At 36.6% G+C, this 21,776-nt stretch overlaps 1 protein-coding gene and 1 pseudogene across 6 annotated transcripts in view; one reads left to right on the plus strand and one right to left on the minus strand.

The window, feature by feature from the left end:
* Positions 1-21,776, plus strand: part of FAM149B1 (family with sequence similarity 149 member B1) — a 53,474-nt gene that overhangs the window by 8,617 nt on the left and 23,081 nt on the right. For all 6 annotated transcript variants that reach the window (XM_069572049.1, XM_069572050.1, XM_069572051.1 and 3 more), the window contains 2 exons: positions 13,170-13,312; positions 14,075-14,191. In XM_069572049.1, the coding sequence (XP_069428150.1) occupies positions 13,170-13,312; positions 14,075-14,191 (260 nt within the window). The remainder of the gene's footprint in view (positions 1-13,169; positions 13,313-14,074; positions 14,192-21,776) is intronic.
* Positions 15,787-21,015, minus strand: LOC138430148 (large ribosomal subunit protein uL1 pseudogene; annotated as a pseudogene).

The following is a 21,776-nucleotide window of genomic DNA, read 5'->3' on the forward strand; positions in this document are numbered from 1 at the left end:
TTAGGATTTGTCCGTTTGGTCAGTATATTTCATGCCTTCCCTCTCCTACATTTTTTATTTTATTTTATTTTATTTGGCCATGCCATGTGGTATGCAGGATCTTAATTCCCCAACAGAGAATCAAACAGTGAAAGTATGGAGTCTTAACCACTGGATCACCAGGGAAGTCCCTCCTACTTTGTTTATTTACCCTTTAAAATAGCTGTAAAGAAGGCATCAGTCCTCTGAGTAGTTGATCCTTAAAGATGCTTAGTGTTTGGCTTAAACAGCTGCAGGTCAGTATAGATCTGGGCCCTGGATCTACTGTGCTGTGCTCAGTCCACTAATGTGTCTCTCCACTACTAACGTTACCTTGTTGTTTAAAATGTTTTTGAAAGTTACTACTAAGCCATATAGACTCAGAAAATGTTTATAATATATTGTTAAATTTTAAAAAGCCCATTAAAAACAATGTGTAGTGTGATTCTAATTTTATTTACATATATTTTTGCTTATATATACTAGAAAAAAGATTAAAGGTGTTTACCTAAGATGTTATTCAGCTATTATTAATTAACTGAGTATTGTGATGAGGTTTATTTTTTTCATTCTTGACTATCTCCCATTGTATTTTAAATTGTATTTTAAATTTTCTTCAAAGAAAATTTAAAAGATAAATTTTATGCATGTTTATCGCCTTGATGCAATAGGTATTTTTATTCTGTTTGGGTTTTTTTGGCCACAAGGCATGTGGGATCTTAGCTCCCCAAAACCCATATCCCCAGCTTTGAAAGGCAAAGTCTTAATCACGGGACTGCCAGGGAAGTCTCTTAGTTTTTTTTTAAAGGGTATCTGATGCAGTGCGGTTGATGAGGAAAAAAAAATTGTACAACTTAAAGAAAATGGCATAACTTATGTATTGGGTATGCATGCGCTTGTGTGTGTATGAAAACAGTACACCGACCAAGATAGAGACAGTCAGCTTCCACAAGGCTCCTAGATGCCCTCTCCCAGTCCCAAAGATAACCACTATTCTGATCTCTATTACCAGGTTTACTTGTTCTTGCCCTTCATATAAATGGAATCCTATAGTATGTATTAACAGTTATATCTGGCTACTTTTGTTTAGAATTCTTTGGACAGTTCATACATGATATTGCATATATTTGTAGTCTGTGAATTGTCTGTCTATATTTCACACTCACTTATTTTTTAATTTATCGTTTTCATATTAATTAGGAGTTCTTTATCTTTTAGATTAGGTGTGGTGAAAGTCGCTCAGTTGTGTCCAACTCTTTGCAACCTCATGGACTATACAGTCCATGGAATTCTCCAGTCCAGAATACTGGAGTAGGTAGCCTTTCCCTTCTCCAGGGGGTCTTCCCAAACCAGGGATTGAACTGGGGTCTCCCACATTGCAGGTGGATTCTTTACCAGCTGAGCTACAAGGGAGGTATACTTTTTCTATTAAGGACTAAATAGTAAATATTTCAGGTTTTGCAGACTGTCAGGACCCTCAGTTCTCATTGAGAAGGCAGCTGTAGGCAGTGCATAAATAAATGGGCATGACAGGATTCCAATAAAATGTTATTAGAAAACAGGTTGTGGGCTGGATTTACCCCTCTGGTCATAGTTTGCTGACCCCTATTCTAACTACTTTTAATAGAGACTCTTAGGAAGCTGCATTGTGTCCCTTCACCCTGTAGAACTACAGAACTTTTGGTATTATACCCAGCTGAAAACTTATTTACCAACTGCTGTTACAGGTAGAGGTAGCTAATGAATTTTACAATAAGTCAGGAGATGGGGCTTTCTGGAATGCCATTTTTTCCATTTATCCCCTTTCTCCTAATTCCTGCCTGGAACATGGACCTATGGCTAAAGGTAAAAATAGCCGTTTTGAACCATAAAGCATCACTAAGGATGGAAATGATAGAAGAAACTGAATCCTTAGTAGCCATGGAGCTACTGTATCAGCTGAGCTACCATATCAGCTTTTAATGCCTATCTGTAGATTAATTTTTTTATGAGAGAAAAATAAACTTGTTTAAGCCACTATTATTGTTTTTGTTAGTAGTAACTAAGTGCAGTTCATCACTAATACACTAATTCTTTGTTAAATGTATTGCAAATATCATTTCCTGATAAGTGGCTTTTGTAACTTTCACAAATTCTTCCATACTTAGGTCTTTAATCCCCTGGAATGGTTTTTTTGTACATTCATATAGAAGGAACATAATTGTAATTTTTCTGTGTGGATAATGAATTGTTTCAGCACCATTTACTGACTAGTTCAGGATTTCTAAGCAAGGGCATTTTTGGCATTTTGGATATGGCTGTACAGAAATGTCCCATATATATAGCAGGATGTTTAGTATTCATCATCTCTGCCTATTAAATACCTAAAGCAACCTCTGGTCATTGTGATCACTAAAAATGCACATACACATTTCCAACTTCTTCCATGTGAAAGGAGTAGCATGAAAGTGTTAGTCGCTCAGTCGTGTCTGACTCTTTGTGACCACATGGACTGTAGCCCTCCAGGCTCCTCTGTCCAGGGAATTCTCCAGGCAGGAATACTGGAGTGGGTAGCCATTCCCTTCTCCAGGGGATCTTCCTGATCCTTGTTGCATCCTTTTCTTGTTGATTTGCTGTTATCTCTGTTATAAATTTCAAAATATAAAAGGGTTTGTTCCTGGGCTATCTAAACTATTCTATTCTAAAATCATGTTACTACAACTGACTTTAATGAAACTATAATTTTATAATAATCTATAATATATGATAGGGAAGTCTTACTACACTGTTCATAATTGTATTGGCCAGTCTTTTTCATGTATGTTAGAATCTGATTATTAAATTGCATAGGTCAATTTGGAGAGGACACAGAGTCGGACACGACTGAAGCGACTTAGCAGCAGCAGTAGCAGCAGCAGCTATCTTTATGATAGTGAATTCTCCTAATCATAAATTTGATATATAAATCTATCCATTTAATATCCATTTCTTTAATGTCTTTTAATACATTTTTATAATTTTATCCATAAAAGTAATATACATTTGTTGAAAATCTATTCCTAGGTACCTTGCATGGTATATGAAAAATTGTATTTTTAATCTATTTTTGCTAGTATATAGGTGTAGAGTTCATCTTTTTTAAGGGAACTGAGTTCTAGGCTAATATTGACTTCTGGCAGAAATTTATATTCTTTGTCACATGTTTAAAACTTTGATATTTCATTTAAATATTTTAATAGATTTCTTATCTGTTTAACATAAGATTAGACTTTGATTGGATTAATTATTTTTACCTTTTTTACTATCATTATCACATACATAAAATTCATTCTTTTAAAGTAAACAAGTGTTTTTTAGTATATTCACTGTTGTGTAAACTATCCTAATTCCAGAACACTTTCATCATCCCAAAAAGAAACCCAGTCTCCATTAGTAATTACTCTCCACTTCTCTCTTCACATTGCCCCTGGCAACTACTAATATGCTTTCTGTCTCTATGTATTTGTCTGTTCTGATATTTCATATAAATGAAGCATATACTGTGTCACCTATTATATCTGGCTTATTTCATCTAGCATATATCCAGGTTTTATCCATGTTATAGCATATGCCAGTACTTCTTTTTTACTGATAAATAAAATTTCATTGCATTGCTATACCAATTTTGTTTATCCATCAGATGATGGACATTTGGGTTGCTTCACTTTGTTGCTATTATGAATAATGCTACTATGAACATTTGTGTATGAGTTTTTCTGTGGACATGTTTTGAATATTCTTAGGTATATCCCTTAGGAGTGGAATTGCTAGGTGATATAAAAACTTTATGTTTAATATTTTGAAGAATACATTTCTCTTTGAAATTTATACCTATAATTGTGATTTTGTTCAAGGTTCCTGGTTAGTATGTAAATAATATTGATATTTTCCTTGAATTACACAAACATTTCATTGGAGATTTCACATGTATGTCAGAGTAGGTTATTCCTTTGAAATCCATTATTTTGTTAGTAAGGTTGTATCTTAATTAATGAAGTTCAAGTTTTGTGATCAGTTGCTATTACTGCATACTGTGTTAACTTGAAACAACCTCCAACTTACAGAAAAGTTACAAGTATAGTAAAAAGAACATTTGTACCTTGATATCCATAAGGGACTGATTCTAGGACCCCCCATGAATACCAAAATCCATGGATGCTCAAGTCTCATATATAAAATGGCACCGTATTTGCATATTACCTACACACATCCTTTGATACACTTTAAATCCTCTCTAGATTATTTAAAATACCTAATACAATGTAAATGGGTTTTACATTACAAACCCATGGATGTGGAAGACCAACTGTTTTTTTCCTAAATGGTTTGAGAGTAAGTTACTGACATGATACTTGCACCAAACATTTTAGTGTGTATTTCCTTCAAACAAGGATACTCTGTGTAACTAAAGGGCAAGCATCAAATTTAGGAAATTAACACTGCTACCATCTAATACACAGATTCCGTTGAAGTTTCACTAGTTGTCCCAATAATATTCTTCTTGGCAAAATCTTATATCACATTGTCAGGTCTCTTTAGTCTCCCTCAATCTGGACTAGTTCTTCAATCTGTGATACCCAAGAAATGAGCTTGCTTTTCTCATTTCATTCTATTAGGTGGCACGTAATTCCCATTATTGATGTTGTTCACTTTAATCACTTAATGTGACTTTCCTTTGCATTTTAAAGTATTTTATGGGGAGGTACACTGAAATTATGTAGCTACTATCCTATTCCTCCTCTAACTTTCAGTTTATGGTTTACATCAGTATAGACTCAAGGATTCCTATTTTGTTTAGTTAGTTATAATACATAGTTATCATTATTTATTTTGAAGTTCCAATTGTCCCAGATTTTACCAGTAAGAGTTCCCTTCAGGCTGGTTTCTGTGCCATTTTGACATGTTCCCATCATTCTTTGAGTCTGTCTGACACAAGGTATCCAGGCTTATTTTGTATTTTCCTTGCCACAGCCATGGAATCAGCCACTTCTCCAACGAGCCCTAATTCCTTTTAGTGCCATGTTTAGAAACAAGATTTGGGTGCTAAGTGTGCTTACTGCTTTTTAGGTGTCACTGATTCCTAAACCCTCCCAGTCGACAGAACTAGAGAATAGAAGTATTCTTCTGATTCCACTGTGAAATGACCCATTTCATTCTAGTTTTTTCCTTTTGCAAATTTGTAACTTCTCTGATAGAACATGGTTCCCCTTATAATTAATATATTTACTTATTTGATTAATTCCCCTGAACATAACCAATTCCCCACTAATTCACTGCCTCCTAACCTCTGCAAAGCCCTTCTCACTCCACATATGTTTTCAACACCCTGTGCTGGGTCACTGCCCCTTGCACCCTTCCACCCACTGAGTGGCCTCACCCTGCTCAGTCAGACACCCAATGTTGTCCTCGCATCCATGTACCTTCCTCACACTTGGCTGTCACCCTGTGTGGGGCTGCCTACTCCCTGTATGGTAACTTCCCTCACTTAAATGTGGTTCTAACATTATAAGCTGACTGCTCTTCCACATGGACATCCTCATCTCACTTGTACTCCATCACTCTGCAACAAACTGCTTCCCATGCAAACACCCACTGTGACAGATTACATTTTCAAAAGCCATGCTAATATGTATCCCATCTAACATGCTCTTCTTACAAGATACTAATACTCCTCCATTGAGAGAAAGGCTCTGTGTTCTTTCCCCTTGAACCTGGAATGGACTGTTTAACTGCCTCAACCTACAGAATGCAGTGAAAGTGATGCTGCATGATTTTTTAGGTTAGAAAGCAACGCAGCTTCTATCTGGCTCTTTTTCTTTCTCTCTCTGGATGCTTAACCTTGAAGTTCAGCTACTGTATTGTGAGAACATTTAAACCACATGGAAAAGCCCAGGTAGTGAGAAACTGAAGCCCCAGCTGAAAGCCAGTATCAACTGCTAGATATTTGAGTGAACGAGCACTCAGATACTTTCAGCTCCAAGCCTTTGAGCTTTTCAACTGGTATCTCACCTGCAGAGAAGAGACAAGCCATTCCTGCTGTGAGATATGTAAATTCCAGACACGTAGAAACCTGGAGAGAGAACACATGATTATTGCTATTTTGAGCCATTTCGTTCTGGAGTAATTTGGTACACTGCCAAAGTAATTAGAACACCCTTCTCACACTGCTCAGGGTCAGAAAAACTGCTTAGATGTTCTCTTTCTCTCTCTTAGGCTCCTACCATACAAGAGGCCATCTTCCTACACAGATGCCCTTCTTACTGTGCTTGGGTTTCAATGTCTTATACCAGGCTGCCTTGCCAGGTTGATGCTTTCCTTATTCTGTTCTGGCTTTGAAACTCCATGCTGTCTTTTGAGGCATTGGTGAACAGGCAGCATATACCTATAATCCCTGAGAGAAAAGAAACTCATAAGGTAGGCCCCTATTTAACCTAGCTTCCTGCCTGGGAATAATTTTCTGACTATGGAGTTGTAAGACAGAGTCCAAACAAAGCATAGTGGTCCCATTTTGCTGAGTAACAGAAATCGGAATTCTGGGCAGATGAAGCAGTTAGAATCTTTAGGACACGAGGCGATAAAGAACACCAGAAGATAATTGGGTAAATACAAAAGTCTATATTATTTGGTGATTTCTCTAAGGGATAACTAGCTGAATAAAGCAAAAAAGTACAAGATGGAGTTTATATTTATAGAAGTAAAAGATGAGACAAATACAACTCAAAGGATGGATGAATATAAACAGAAGTATAGTGTTATAAAGTTATTACATTTGTGATAAAAAGTTATTACATTTGTGTCAGGTATTGAGAGAGAAGTGAAAAGTATATGAAGAGGGAGGTATGAAGTGGTAAGATGTTGACTGACTAGACTTTGATAGGTTAAGAATGCACATTATTAGCCCTAGAGCAAACATTAAAAATTTTTAAGAAGAATAAGCTAAGATGCCAATGGGAAAAATAAAATGGAATAGTAACAAATATTTGATTAACCTAGAAAAAGACAGGAAAGGAAAAGAATAGGACCCACCTCCCAAAAACGGGGCAAATGGAAGAGTAATAGCAAGATGGTAGATTTCCATCCAACCATGTCAACAATTAAAACAAATGTAAATAGAATGGGTAAAAAATGGATAAAGTGCAGAATGGATTAAAAAAAAAAAGACTCAACTGTATAGTATATGTGTGCATGCTAAGTCACTTAATCATGTCCAACTCTTTGCATCCCTGTGGATTGTAGCCCGCCAGGCTCCTCTGTCCATGGGATTCTTCAGGCAAGAATACTGGAGTGTGTTGCCATGCCCTCCTCCAGGGGATCTTCCTGACCCAGGGATCAAACTTGCAACTCTTATGTCTCCTGTGTTGGCAGGCAGGTTCTTTACCATTAGTGCCACCTGGGAAGCCCATATACTATATGGAAAGAGATTAACTCTAAATATAAAGACACAAATAGGTTAAAATTAAAAGGACAGAGAAAATTATACACACAATAAGCTGACGAGGTTGTATTAATATGATACAACATAAATCTAAAGACGCATAGTTGATCACTGGGAAAGAAGAATGTGTTTTAGTGATAAAAAGGCAGTTTGGGGCCCTCCCTGGAGGGTCTGGTGGTTAAGACTCCATGCTTCCACTGCAGGGGGCACAAACTAAGACTCTATATGCTGTGCGGCCAAAAACAAACAAACAAAAACCTGTTTAAAACAAAATATAGTAACACTTAGGGCAGTTTGCCTTAGCTGAAGCTACCATACTGAATACCACAGACTGTGTGGCTTAAACAGTAGATACTTATTTTCTCACAGTTCTGGAGGCTAGAAATCCAAACTTAAGATGCCATCAGGGCTGATTTCTGGTAAGGCTACTCTTCCTGGCTTACTGTATCCTCTCTATAACCTTTCTCCTGGGCACGAGCATAGGTAGAGAGATCTCTGGTTCTCTTCCTCTTCTTATAAGAACACTAGTTCTATCAGATTAGAGCTCCATCCTTGGGACCTCATTTTACCTTAATTTCCACCTTAAAGGCATTAACAAAATAGCATCACATTACAGATGAGGGCTTCAACATAAGAATTTGAGATGACACAGTTCAGTCCATAACACAGTATACGAGGAAGATATAACAATTCTAAATAAATAAACATCTAATAGAGTCTCAAAATGTATGAAGAAAAACTGATAAAATTAAAGAGATTAGGTTAAACCATAATTATTGTTAGAGATTTTAGTTATTAATAAAGCAATTAGAAAATCAGAAATAAATAAAAGATCTGATGGTATACCCAACAAATGCAGAGTACGTATCCTTCTTAAGAGCATATGGAATGCTCGCAAGGACAGACTGTATGATGGACCATAAAGTATCTCAATATTGTTCAAAAGATTAAATCATACAGTGTATGCTCTCTGATTACAATAGATTTAATAGAAATCAATAATAATAAAATACCTATAACAATTCCCAAATATTTGGAAATTAAACAACACTGCTCTAAATATTAAATTTCAAGGAAAATTAGAGGGTATTCTGCAACTACATGGCAATAAAACGACAAAACATCCAAATTTATGGAGGCAGCTAAAGCAGTCCTTAAAAAGACATCTATAGCTTTAAATACTTATTTAAGAAAAGAAGAAAGCTTTAAAATGAATAATCTAAGTTTCTACCCTAGATGCTAGGAAAGAAGAGTAAATTAAACCCAAAGTAGAATGACAGAAATAATTAAAAGCAAAATCAATGAAATAGAAAATAGGTAAATAAAAGAGAAAATGAATAAGTTCAAGAGTTTACCCTTTGGAAAGATTAATAGTAAGCCCTCTAGTGGTATTAGTCAAGGAAAAGCAAGAAAATGCAAATTATAAATATAGGGAATGAAAGAGGAGATGTCACTACAAATTCTAGAGACATTAGTAAAACACTATTAACATAATAATATAAATAGTTTTATGCCAATAAATTCTGTAACTTAGAAGAAATGGACAAAGTCCTTAAAAATCTGACAGCTGTAAAACTCTTAAACTGAATCAATCTATTCTCACAGAGAAAGCACCAGGCTCAGATGGAAGAACATACATTTGTGGAAGAAATAACAGTCACACAACAATTTATAGATCAGTGTACTACTGATGTCAAAACCTGACAAAGGCAATATAATAGGAGAAAATTCTGAGGTGGGATTTGTAAATAGTATGACAGAGTGAGTATCCCCCAAAGCAACAATAAACTGAATGTAATCGTCAAAAGCAACCATTTCAGGATTCTGAAAATTAACTAAGGTACACAGAAAATGGAGAAGCAGTTATTCATCAAAATTAAGAAAACTTTGAGTTAGGAACACTAAAAGTCTATTCAACGTTAAAGGATGCTGTGCTTAGTTACTCACTCGTGTCCAGCCTCTTGTGACCCCATGGACTGCAGCTGGCCAGGCTCCTCTGTCCATGGAATTCTCCAAGCAAGAATACTGGAGTGGGTTGCCCTCCTCCATGGGATCTTCCCAACCCAGGGATCAAACCAGGTCTCCCGCGTTGGATTGAGCGGGAGCCACCAGGGAAGCCCAAGAGTAAGGAGTGGGTAGCTTATCCCTTCTCCAGGGGATCTTCCCTACCCAGGAATCAAATGGGGGTCGCCTGCATTGCAGGCGGATTCTTTACCTGTTGTACTACCAAGGAAGCCCCTGAAAACTAGCAGTTTCACTACCAGAGAGGTCTCAATAGATTTGGAGTGGAACTTGGATGGGCTTTATATCCAATAGCATTTTTAACATCAGTACTACACTTAGCGACATATGGAGAAGGGAAAACAGTGGCTCAGATAGTCTGAAGTTTCAATACTAACTGGAGCGAAAAATGGATTGGCAGACTATTCAGAAATTTACCAAGCATCTGAGAACTAAGTCACGGGAGGCCCTAATAAACTCTCCACATAGCCTATGCAGGAAAGAACAGAGAGGGCCCAAACTATGCACACATCCCTGGTTGATGTGAGTTAGCACACAAATGCAGAGGAGATATGAGAGGGCACAGAAATTAAGAGCCATCAAACTGCTTGAATTTGAACACAAAGTAAACTTTAAGACAGAAAATACCACGAGAAAAAAGGACATTTCCATAATGATAAAAAGGCCAATTCTTTAGGAAAATAAAATAGTTATAAATGTATACACACCTAACAATGAAGCCTTAAAGTATATGAAGCAAAATTACAGAATTTAAAAGAGAAATAAGAAACAAAAAATTGTAGCTGGAGACTTCAGTACTCCACTCTTAATATTCCATGTAACAACTAAACACAATCAGGAAGGATATTGAAGACTTAAACAATACTATTACCTCCTGACCTAACTGAGTCCACCCAATGACAAGAGAATATATAATCTTCACATAAAAAACAAATCTCATAAATCTAAAAGGATTGAAATTATACTGGGTATGTTCAACCATGTTGGAATTAAGTTAGAAATGAACAATGATATAAATTAGGTATCTCCCAAGTAGTTGACAATTAAAACGGTGCTCTTCTAAACAACTGATGAGTTAAATAACAGTCTACAGGGAAGTCAGAAAATATCTTGAATGAAAGGGAAAAACAGAATATCAAAATTTACAAGATACAGCTAAAGTGGTGCTTAGAGGGAAATTTACAGCTTTAAATACCTATGTAAAAAGAAAATCAAGCTTACAGATATGGAACAGATTCGTGATGACAGAGGTGGGATTGGGCGTGGGTGAAATGGATGAAGAATATCAAAAGATATAAACTTTCAGTTAAAAAATAAGTCATGAGGATGTAATATACAGCATGGTGACTATAGTTAAAATACTCTATTACACAGTTGAGAGTTGCTAAGAGAAAAGATCTTAATTCTCATCACAAGGAAAAACATTCTGTAATAACGTATGGTGACTCACTGTGGAGATTGATTTGCTTTATATACAAATATTGAATTATGTTATACACACCAGACACTAATATAATGTTGTATGTCAATTATACCTCCATGGAAGAAAAATGCCTATAGAAAAAAAGGAGCATATTTGAATCACTAACATAAGCTTCCATCTTAAGAAACTAAAAAAGAACAAATTAAATCCAGTGCAAGCAGAAGGAAGGAAATAATACAGATGAGAGTAGAAATTAATGAAACAGAAAACAGAAAAACAATAGAGAAACTCAGTAAAGTTCTTTGAAAAGAATCAACAAAATTGACAAGTCTTCAATTTGATCAAGAAAAAATAAGACAAATTAACAAGATTAGAAATGAAGGCAAAGACATAACTACTGACCTTATGGAAAGTAAAAGGACTAAGGAAACATAATAAGCAACTTCATGTCAAGAATTTAGATAACTTAGATATATAACGGACAACTTTCTAGACTAAAAGATTTTAATAAATTACAAAAGTTACTAGAAAAGAGGGACTACATATAATGGAGTAAAACTCAGACTTAAAATAGGTTGCGCACAATTAACAATGTCAGTTGACAATGATTCTGTATCTTTAAAGTGCTAAGGAAAAAATGAGTGATGCATCTCCATCATATATATGATAAATAATAAAATTATTACATAAATATGATATACTGTCATTCAGTGTGCATGCATGTAGAGAAGGCAAAATAAAGACATTTTAAATATCTATAGAGTAAGAGTTTCCCATTCCTATATACTCAACTAAAAGAATGATTAAAGGACAGACTGAAGCAAAAGGGAAATAAAGCCAGAAGAAAGAAATGGGGTACAAGAAGCAACAGAGAGTAAAATAATTGGCAAGCTTTATTGGTAGTTACTAAAACAAATAACAATAACATTTTATGTGTTAAAAACAACACTAATGCTGAAATTCAGTATAAGATGCTGAGAGGGGAATTAAAGAATATCAAAGATAAAAATCACACAGAAGATGTTTACAGGGAAGCTGAAGCATATCAAAGTCCTTTTAAAAAAAATTTTTGTTTTACATAATTGGAATGTCATTTATCAAAGTGGCAAAAGATGTCTCAAACCCCTACATCCCTTTCTGTTCCTTTCAGTCATCTTGTAAGCTAAAGGAAGGAAGGTTTAGACTAGAAAGGAACCTTCAAACTTTTTAAACTGCAACCCACATTAAGACATATAGTTGATATTGCAACCCAGTGTGCGTACATAAGATAAAACACAGACTTCCCTGGTGGTGGTCCAGTGGTTAAAACTCTGAGCTCCCGCTAAGGGGGCCTAGGTTCGATCCATGGTCAGGGAACTGGATTTCACATGGCACAACTAAAGATCCTGCATGCTGCAACAAAGATCAAAGAGCCTGTGTGCAGCAACTAAGAAGTGATGCAGCCAAATAAATGAATATATATATATGAATATAAATATAAATATATATTTGTGTTGAGTCTTTAAAGTTAAACCTATCTGTGTGCTTAAATCTATCTCTGTGCTCAGTCATTCAGTCATGTCCGACTCTTTTTGGCCCCATGGACTGTAGCTCACTAGGCTCCTCTGTCCATGGAATTTTCTAGGTAAGAAAACTGGAGTTGGCTGCCACTTCCTTTTTTTTTTTGGATAGTACCTGACTCACTGTTAAGAGTTAAAATACATATTTCTTATCTTATATTTTTAAAAGAAGGTGTTAACTTTTCTTCCTCCAGAATGTAAAAGGGCACATAAAAAAGATGAAGTAGAGCAGGCAGAGAATCAGATAACATGATCAGACTCCCATCCCTCTGGCTGCTGCAAAAGGACAGATGATAGGGTAAAGAGCTAACCTAAATTGTGAGGTGAAAACTGACTGTCTACCTTAAGCTCTAAAAAAAATACTAGAACCAAATAACTGTAATAAAATTAACAACCATTGTCTTTGAGTGGTAGAATTATTGATAATTTTTATTTTTCTTTATTTGTTTCTGTATTGTATGATAAGAAAATGTTGCTTAGAAACTGCTGTTTCTACGAATTCTCTTTAAATAGGAATAGGGAGGCCATCTGAATATTCTAAGATTGAAAAACTGACTAACTTAACTTTTCTTTCACACAAATGGACTAAATATTGAAAACGAAACAAAATCTGATTGCTTTCAACCTTTATGATTATGATTCTTAACAGAGACTGAAGCTCACCTAAGTATTTTGGGGTGATAATTTCTTTTAGGAACTTGATCAAAATGCCACTGAAAAAGTCCAGGCAATGTTCACAGCCATTGACGACCTCTTGTATGAGCAAAAGTTGAGTGTACATACTAAAAGTCTCCAAGAAGAGTGCCAACAGTGGACATGTAGCTTTCCTCATCTCAGGTATTGGAATCCTGTATATTCATGGCTAATACTAAAATTTGAAAAGCAGATTTCCAAGAAACCTTATATTCTAAAATCTTAATGGGCATGGATTTGTATCATTAAGGTGATATGGTATAAAGCCTCAGATGATAGAAAACTCATGTTGATGGAAGTTTCTCAGAGTTTTCATAACTAGTTGTCCTAATCAAGTAAAACAGTTTCTATACCAGTAGCTGTGATCTGTATGTGTCCAAAAGAGACCTTCTTTTGAACAAAAGCATCAGAAAATGTATTTGATTACACTACTGTCTATAAGTAAATTCTTATACATGTATACTTGAAAGCAGACATAGGCTATTAGGAAGCTTCCCTTAGAAACCACACTACTACACATACTTAAAATTTATAAAGCTTCATGTTCTTAAGAATACAATTCAGTTTTTACTAATTTGGCCTGGCTTTCACTCATTTTAGCAAATTTAATGAAGATTGTTATGAAGGGTGGAGGGTAAATTTAAATGTTTGCCCAGTTTCCTTGGATTCTTTTTCGGTGGGGTGGAAAAGCTTCATCCATTCTGTCTCCATTGTATAGGAGAGAGAGATACCTTCAGAAAGGCTCTGGATTCACATTTCTCTCAAGAATCATTCTAAATCAGTAAGGGACTAAGTATGTACTAGACTTCTCTGGAGAGCCATCACATTTGTTCCAAAAATACCTATATTTTGTATGCATGCTGGATGAAGGTGCTTAAGTGTCTCTTTATGTTCTTCACTTTGAAGGATTCTAGGTCGGCAGATAATCACTCCAAGTGAAGGTTATGGACTGTACCCTAGATCCCCTTCTGCTGTTTCAGCTTCACGTGAGGCAACACTGTCTCAAGAAAGAGATTCTACTATGTAAGTATTCTAGTATGTAAGTATTTATATATTCTAAATATGCAAGTATTTTATTCTACCGCTTATACTAAAGGATTAAAATACTTATTTATTGGTATTTAGTAAAGCACAGCAAATTCTGTAAGACTAATCATAGTCTTTATGCATACTAGAATTTTTTTACTTAGGTTATAAAAAGATTAGGTAAAAAAAAGATTTTCTCTAGAATTTTAAGAGTTACTCATATCCATAGATACTTATATCTCTGTCTACCTATAAATACAAGCACTTTCTTCCTGGAATAAATGTGTCAATAGAGTGGTTTAAAGAAATTCAGGGATCTAAGAAATAGAATTTTAAATTGTTTTGAAAAAAACTTTGAAAAAGTGGTTTTCTTAAACATGTAATACTAATTATTATGGAAGTTAAACTGATATTATTAAAATGGGTAATTAGTCGTTAGCTAAAGTGGCTAATTCTTTGAATACCTCAAACTCTTTTAACAGTAGCACAATAAACCCAGATAGGATTGCTTTAAAAACCTATGCTTACCCTTAATTCTGTGGTAAAATGTCATGGTTTTAATTCATTTTAAAATTATTCCTTTACTATTTCCTAAGACTGTAATTTTATTTATACTGATACCAGTTAAGAGTTGTAGTGATACTTGCTTTTGATGCCTTTTAAAGCTTGTAGTAATTTCATCAGACCACAAAGTAAAACATTATTGTCTTAGGTTAGTTACGGTTATGGGATCTGGGTTATCAACTAACTGATTTTTGGTCAGAGAGTGGGATTTGTTTACTTCTTTCAGAGTAATTTAAACTCAAGGTTCTGTTTACCAGGCTGAGATTTCTTTCTAAATTTAAGCCTCATGTATTACACCAATAAGCCTTTTAAAATTAACTCCTTTTCTATAAGTTTCAGATTTTTATAGACTAATTTGTCTCCCACAGAAAGGATGTATTCTTTAATTCTCACAGACCAAAATTAGATAACTTAGGTCCTGTGATTAAGATATATTTACCTGATCTATTAGTTTAAACTTTATATATACCTTTTATTTTCTAATTGTAAATAGCATTTCCTTTTAGAGATTCCAAAGAAATAAGGAACAAGTCTGAACAGTTAACTCCTCCTTCTCTAGGACGTTTGGCTAAATCATGATTCTGCAACACACTGCAGACATCTTTTCTGTCTGTTTTACTTGCTACTACCGTTGCTGCTTGGTCCTTCTTATTTTTGGTTCTGGATTATTTGACTTACAGTATTCAGTAATTACTTTTCTTTACTATACAGATGAAATAAATACCTATCTGTACTTTATACAGACATATAGTTAAATGAAGCAAGTTACTCAGCTATATTAGGATATCACTACTTAAAGAAAATAATAACAAATTAAATATAATCCATATTTACTTGCATATCACTACCAGTTTGTCCATACTTTATATTTTTTTCCTCTCAAGTGCCATTAAGGAGCTCACTGTACTGCAAAATATTTATATATTTTAACTAACTATAATTGTTATTGATGCTCAAATTGTTACAGCCGTGTCAAGCTGGTTCGTTTTTGTCCTTTTTTCCAGGCCTATCCTGGAAAAATATTTTTTCTTCTTTAAGGCATGGAAGCAGCTGAAAGTCAAGGAAACACTTAACTTCTTTGAGAGACTACTAGTATTTGAGAACAAAATTTGGGTAGTTGAGGATATTTAAGTTGGTGGTGATGCTGCAGTTTTGCCACTTTTTAAAATAAGTGATGTAAAAAAAATGTGTCAGAAATACAACTTTGGTATTTTTTAGTTTAACAAATTAGTTTTCCATAAAATATGAGGTTTATCAGCTACTAAGATTTTCTACAAAATAACATTTCAAATTATATCTATTCTTGCCCCACCACATTACATCAGATTTTCCTTTTAAAGTTCATGGTTAATCCTTTCTGTCCTTCACTTAAAAATCTTCAGTAGCTTCCCATTGAATTTATGATAAATTTAAAATTATATCATAAACTGGCCCCAGTCTACATCTGTGTCTTTATCTTCTGTCACTCTCTCGTTCATTAATCCTTCCACATTGGATTATTTTTCACATCTCAAATGTACTAAATAAGATATTTGGTTCAGCTTCCATTCTTGAGTTCTTGGGCCAGAGGAAATTGGTATAAAAACAACACAAAAATACAGTCGCTTTCTCTTTGTATCTCTAACACCTAAAACAATGCCTAGAATATAGTTAGAATCAACTTTTAAAAAAAACTAAATTAAATATCATATTTATTTGACAACAAACTCCATAAAAATGAACTTATATTGTGGCTGCAAAACAGTGTTATCAATCAAAACAAATATCATATATAGATCAAAGTGGAAGTCCAAGAACTTTATAACAGTAGAAAATGGTGGTAGCATAAAGAGAAAATACAGGCCAGAAAAGGATCTTGAACAGATGAGTTTGAGAACATTCCCATTTGAAAAAAAACATCGACGGAGGAATGGATAAAGAAGATGTGGTCCATATATACAGTGGTGGAGAAGGAAATGGTAACACACTCCAGTATTCTCGCCTGGAGAATCCCGCGGACAGAGGAATCTGGTGGGCTGCTGTCCATGGGGTCACACAGAGTTGGACATGACTGAAGCAACTTAGCACGCATACATGCATTGGAGAAGGAAATGGCAACCCACTCCAGTGTTCTTGCCTGGAGAATCCTAGGGACAGAGGAATCTGGTGGGCTGCCGTCTGTGGGGTCACACAGAGCCAGACACAACTGCAGCAACTTAGCAGCAGCAGCATATACACTGGAATGTTACTCAGCCATTAAAAACAATGAAATAATGCCATTTGCAGCAACATGGATGGACCTAGAGATTCATACTGAGTGAAGTAAGTAAGACAGAGAAGGAGAAACATCATATGACATTCCTTATATGTGGAATCTAAAAAGAAATGATACAAATGAACTTAATTACAAAACAGAAAGAGACTCACAGAGAGCAAACTTATGGTTTCCGGGTCCGGGGCAGGTAAGGATGGGAGGAAGGGATAGTTAAGGAGTTTGGTGTGGACAGGTACACACTGCTATATTTAAAATGGATAACCAACAAAGACCTACTGTATAGCACAAAATAAATACAATTTTTTTTTAATGAAAAAAAGCTTTGTAATCTTCTGCTGCAAGTTAGTTTAAGGGGCTTGTCTACCCTTAGTTTAAATACATAACGGCAACAAAAATTAACTATAATATCTAATAAGTTGCCAAAGTGTACGACTGTATGCAGAATTTTTTTTTTTTTTTGATGGTTTAGTATGGTTTATTAAGCTGTGCCTTAGTACAGACGCTGAGGCTTGCCCATGGTGCTCTTAATGTACAAGGCCCTGACGTTCTGCCAGTTTTTCTTGAGCAATGATACCAGGAAGTTGACAGCTAAGTGGATGTTGTACACAAGCTCATCATCTGTCATCTTCACGTGGCCAACAGCCACTGCCAGACACAGCACCTTCTTCATCTGGAACTTGATCGTGGACTTCACTTCATCAGCTTTGGCCACCATGTTCTCATTGTGGGTCAGCAAGGAAGGGAACTTGCCAGCCTTGTTCAGGCCTGGGCCCAGGATTCGGGGGATCTGCTTGATCAGAGACTCTGAAGCCAAAAAGGCATCATATTTCTTGGCCAGCTTCTTGACCAGTTTCTTATTCTTGTTGAGTTTTTTCAGTGCCTCGATGTCCATGTGGAGGATATCCACAGCCTTGGCCTCATCACAATGCTGCTGGTCCCCCAAGACACACACGGAGAACTTGGGGCGGGGAGTGGACTTAAGCCTGACGGTGCCCGAGAAACGTTTGTCCTTCTGAGGGTCATAGTTCTTCAGGCTGATCTGAAGCTCCACCGTCTCCAAAAACTTTCTGCGCTTGTGCTGGTTCCCCTGCAGGACTTCCCGCACCGCCTCGTAGAGGGTGTCACGGGAGACTTTGCTGCTCATAGTTCCTACGCCGCGATAACCGGAAAAGAGTGTATGCAGAATTATAACCGTTAAATCATTGAAAGAATAGATAACTAGAAAATAAACCTTTGTGTATATGACTAGATAATTTTCAACAAGGGTGCCAAGGTTACACAGCGGGGAAAGGACAATCCCCCCAACAAATGGTGCTGGGAAAACAATGCAAAAGAATGAAGTGGAACTCTGATCTTACACCATATACAGAGCTTAACTCAGAATGATTTCAAAGACCTAAATGTAAGACCTAAAACTATTAAAACTCCTAGAATAAAACACAGGGGAAAAGCTTCAGGATATTGGATTTGGCAATGATTTATTGGATAGAACATCAAAACCTAAAAACAAAAGCAAAAATAGACAAATGGGACTACATCAAACTCAAAAATTTCTGTGCACCCAAAGAAAAAAATCATTAAAGTGAAAATGCAACCTATGGAGTGGGGGAGAATATTTCCAAGTCACATGTCTGATAAAGGGTTAATATCTAGAACACATGAGGAACTTCTACAATCCAACAACAACAAAAAGAACCCAATTTAAAAATAGAAAAAGGACAAGAGAATAGACAATTCTCAAAGAAGATAAACCAGTGGCCAACAAGTAAATGAAAAGATGCTCAACATCACTAATCATAAGAGGAATGCAAATCAAAACCACAATGAAATAACCACCTCATACCCATTCCAGCTGAGCTATTTCAAGTCCGAAATGATGATGCTGTGAGGGCCTCCCTGGTGATCCAGCAGTTAGGAATCCACCTTGCAGTGCAGTGGACACTGGTTCAGTCCCATATGTGGGCAGATCCCACATGCCACAGGGCAACTAGGTCCGTGTGCCACAACTGCTAAGCCCATGTGAGGCAACTACTGAAGACCATGTACCTTAGACTCTCTGCTCCACAACAAGAGAAGCCACCGTTATGAGAAGCCTGCAAATGGCAACTAGAGAGTAGCCGCAACTAGAGCAAGCCCACACACAGCAGTGAAGACCCAGCACAGCCAAAATAAATAAATGTTATTTTTTTAAATAAGATGATGCTGTGTAAATGCTGCACTCAATATGCCAGCAAATTTGGTGAAAACTTGGCCACAGGACTGGAAAAGGTCAGTTTTCATTCCAATCCCAAAGAAAGGCAAAGCCAGAGAATGTTCAAACTACAGCACAACTGCACTCACCTCACACGCTAGCAGAGTAATGCTCAAGATTCTTCAAGCCAGGCTTCAACAGTACATGAACTGAGAACTTCCAGATGTTCAAGAAGGATTTAGAAAAGGCAGAGGAACCAGAGATGAAATTACCAACATTCATTGGATCATACAAAAAGCAAGAGAATGCCAGAAAAACATCTACTTCTGCTTCATTGACTACACTAAAGCCTTTGATTGTGTAGATCACAGCAAACTGTGAGAAATTCTTAAAGAGATGGGAATACCAGACCACCTTACCTGCCTCCTGAGAAATCTGTATGTAGGTCAAGAAGCAACAGTTAGGACAGAACATGGAACAACAGACTGGCTCCAAATTGGGAAAGGAGTACATCAAGGCTGTATATTGTCACCTTGCTTATTTAGCTTCTAGGCAGAGTACATCATGCAAAATGCCAGGCTGGATGAAGCATGAACTGGAATCAAGACTGGTGGAAGAAATATCAATAACCTCAGATATGCAGATGACACCACCCTCATGGCAAAACATGAAGGAGAACTAAAGAGCCTCTTGATGAAAGTGAAAGAAGAGAGTGAAAAAGCTGCCTTAAAACTCAACATTCAGAAAGCTAAGATTATGTCATCCAGTCCCATCACTTCATGGCAACTGGATGGGGAAACGATGGAAACAAGGAGAGACTTTATTTTCTTGGGCTCCAAAATCACTGCAGATAGTGACTGCAGCCATGAAATTAAAAGAAGCTTGGTCCTTGGAAGAAAAGCTATGACAAACCTTGACAGCATACTAAAAAGCAGAGACGTTACTTTAATGACAAAGGTCCATATAGTCAAAGCTATGGTTTTTCCAGTAGTCATGTATGGATGTCACTGTTGGACCATAAAGAAACCTGAGCGCCGAAGAATTCATGCTTTTGAACTGTGGTGTTGGAGAAGACTCTTGAGAGCCTCTTGGACAGCAAAGAGATCAAACTAGTCATTCCTAAAGAAAATCAGTCCTTAATATTCATTGGAAGGACTGATACTGAAGCTGAAGCCCCGATACTTCGGCCACTTGATGCAGAGCTGACTCGTTGGAAAAGACCCTGATGCTGGGAACGTTTGAAGGCAGGAAGACAAGGGGATGACAGAGGATGAGATGGTTGGATGGCATCACCAACTTGTTAGACATAAATTTGAGGAAGCTTTGGGAGTTCGTGATGAACAGGGAAGCCTGGTGTGCTGCAGTTCATGAGATTGCAGAGTCAGACATGACTGAGTGACTGAGCTGAACTGAACCCATCGTTTAACTGTATGGGGGTCCTGGGAAATGTAGTCTAGTTTTGTGGCCTGAGAAAAAGTTTAGTCAACATGTAACAGTCTCTTTGGGTGTCCCTGGTGGCTCAGCAATAAAGAGTCTGCCTGCAATGCAGGAGATGCTGGTTTGGTCCCTGGGTCAGGAAGATCTTCTGGAGAAGGAAATGGAAACCCACTCCAGTATTCTTGCCTGGAAAATCTCATGGACAGAGGAGTCAGGTGGGCTACAATCCACAGGGTCACAAGAGTCAAACACAACTTTGTGACTAAACCACCACAACCCATCATCAGGATGGCCACTATCTAGAGAACAGAAAGCAACAACTTTTGGCAAAAATGTAGACAAAAAATTGGAACCTTTGTGAACTGTTGAGAGAAATGGAGTGTAAAACAGTATAGCCACTAAGGAAAACAGTATGGGCTGTGTTAGTTGATCAGTCGTGTCTGACTCTTAGCGAACCCACAGACTTGCAGGCCGCCAGGCTTCTCTGCCCGTGGAATTCTCCAGGCAAGAATACTGGAGTGGATTGCCATTCCCTCCTCCCAAGGAACTTCCCAACCCAGTGATTGAACCCTGGTTTCCTGCCTCGCAGGCATTCTTTACCATTTAAGCTACAGGGAAGACTCCTGTTGTCTCTTGGAAAACAGTATGGAGGCTTCTTAAAACACTAAAAATAGAATTACTATATGAACCAGCAATCCCACTCAGGTGTATATCCAAAAAAAATTCAAAGGAGGATCTCAAAGAGATATTTGCATACCAGTATTCACTGAAGCATTAATCACAATAGGCAAGAGGTGGAAACAACCCAGATGGTCATCACAGATGAATGGATAAAGAAAATTTATATACACACAATGGAATATTATAGAAGGAAATCCTGTTACATGCCAGAATATGGATTGATGAGCCTTGAAGGTATTATTTAATAAGTTAAATAAGCTAGTCACAAAAGGACAAATACAATATGATTCCACCCATATTTAGTATCTAAAGTAGTCTAATCATAGAAACAGAAAATAGAAGCATAGTTGCCCAAAGGAGGAGAGGAAGGGGAAGGGGCAATTAGTGTTTAATGGATACCAGAGTCTCAGTTTTGCAATATAAGTTCAAGAGATCTGTTGCACAATAATGTGCAT

The sequence above is a fragment of the Ovis canadensis genome, chromosome 25, assembly GCF_042477335.2.
Source record: "Ovis canadensis isolate MfBH-ARS-UI-01 breed Bighorn chromosome 25, ARS-UI_OviCan_v2, whole genome shotgun sequence".
Classification (NCBI taxonomy): domain Eukaryota; kingdom Metazoa; phylum Chordata; class Mammalia; order Artiodactyla; family Bovidae; genus Ovis; species Ovis canadensis.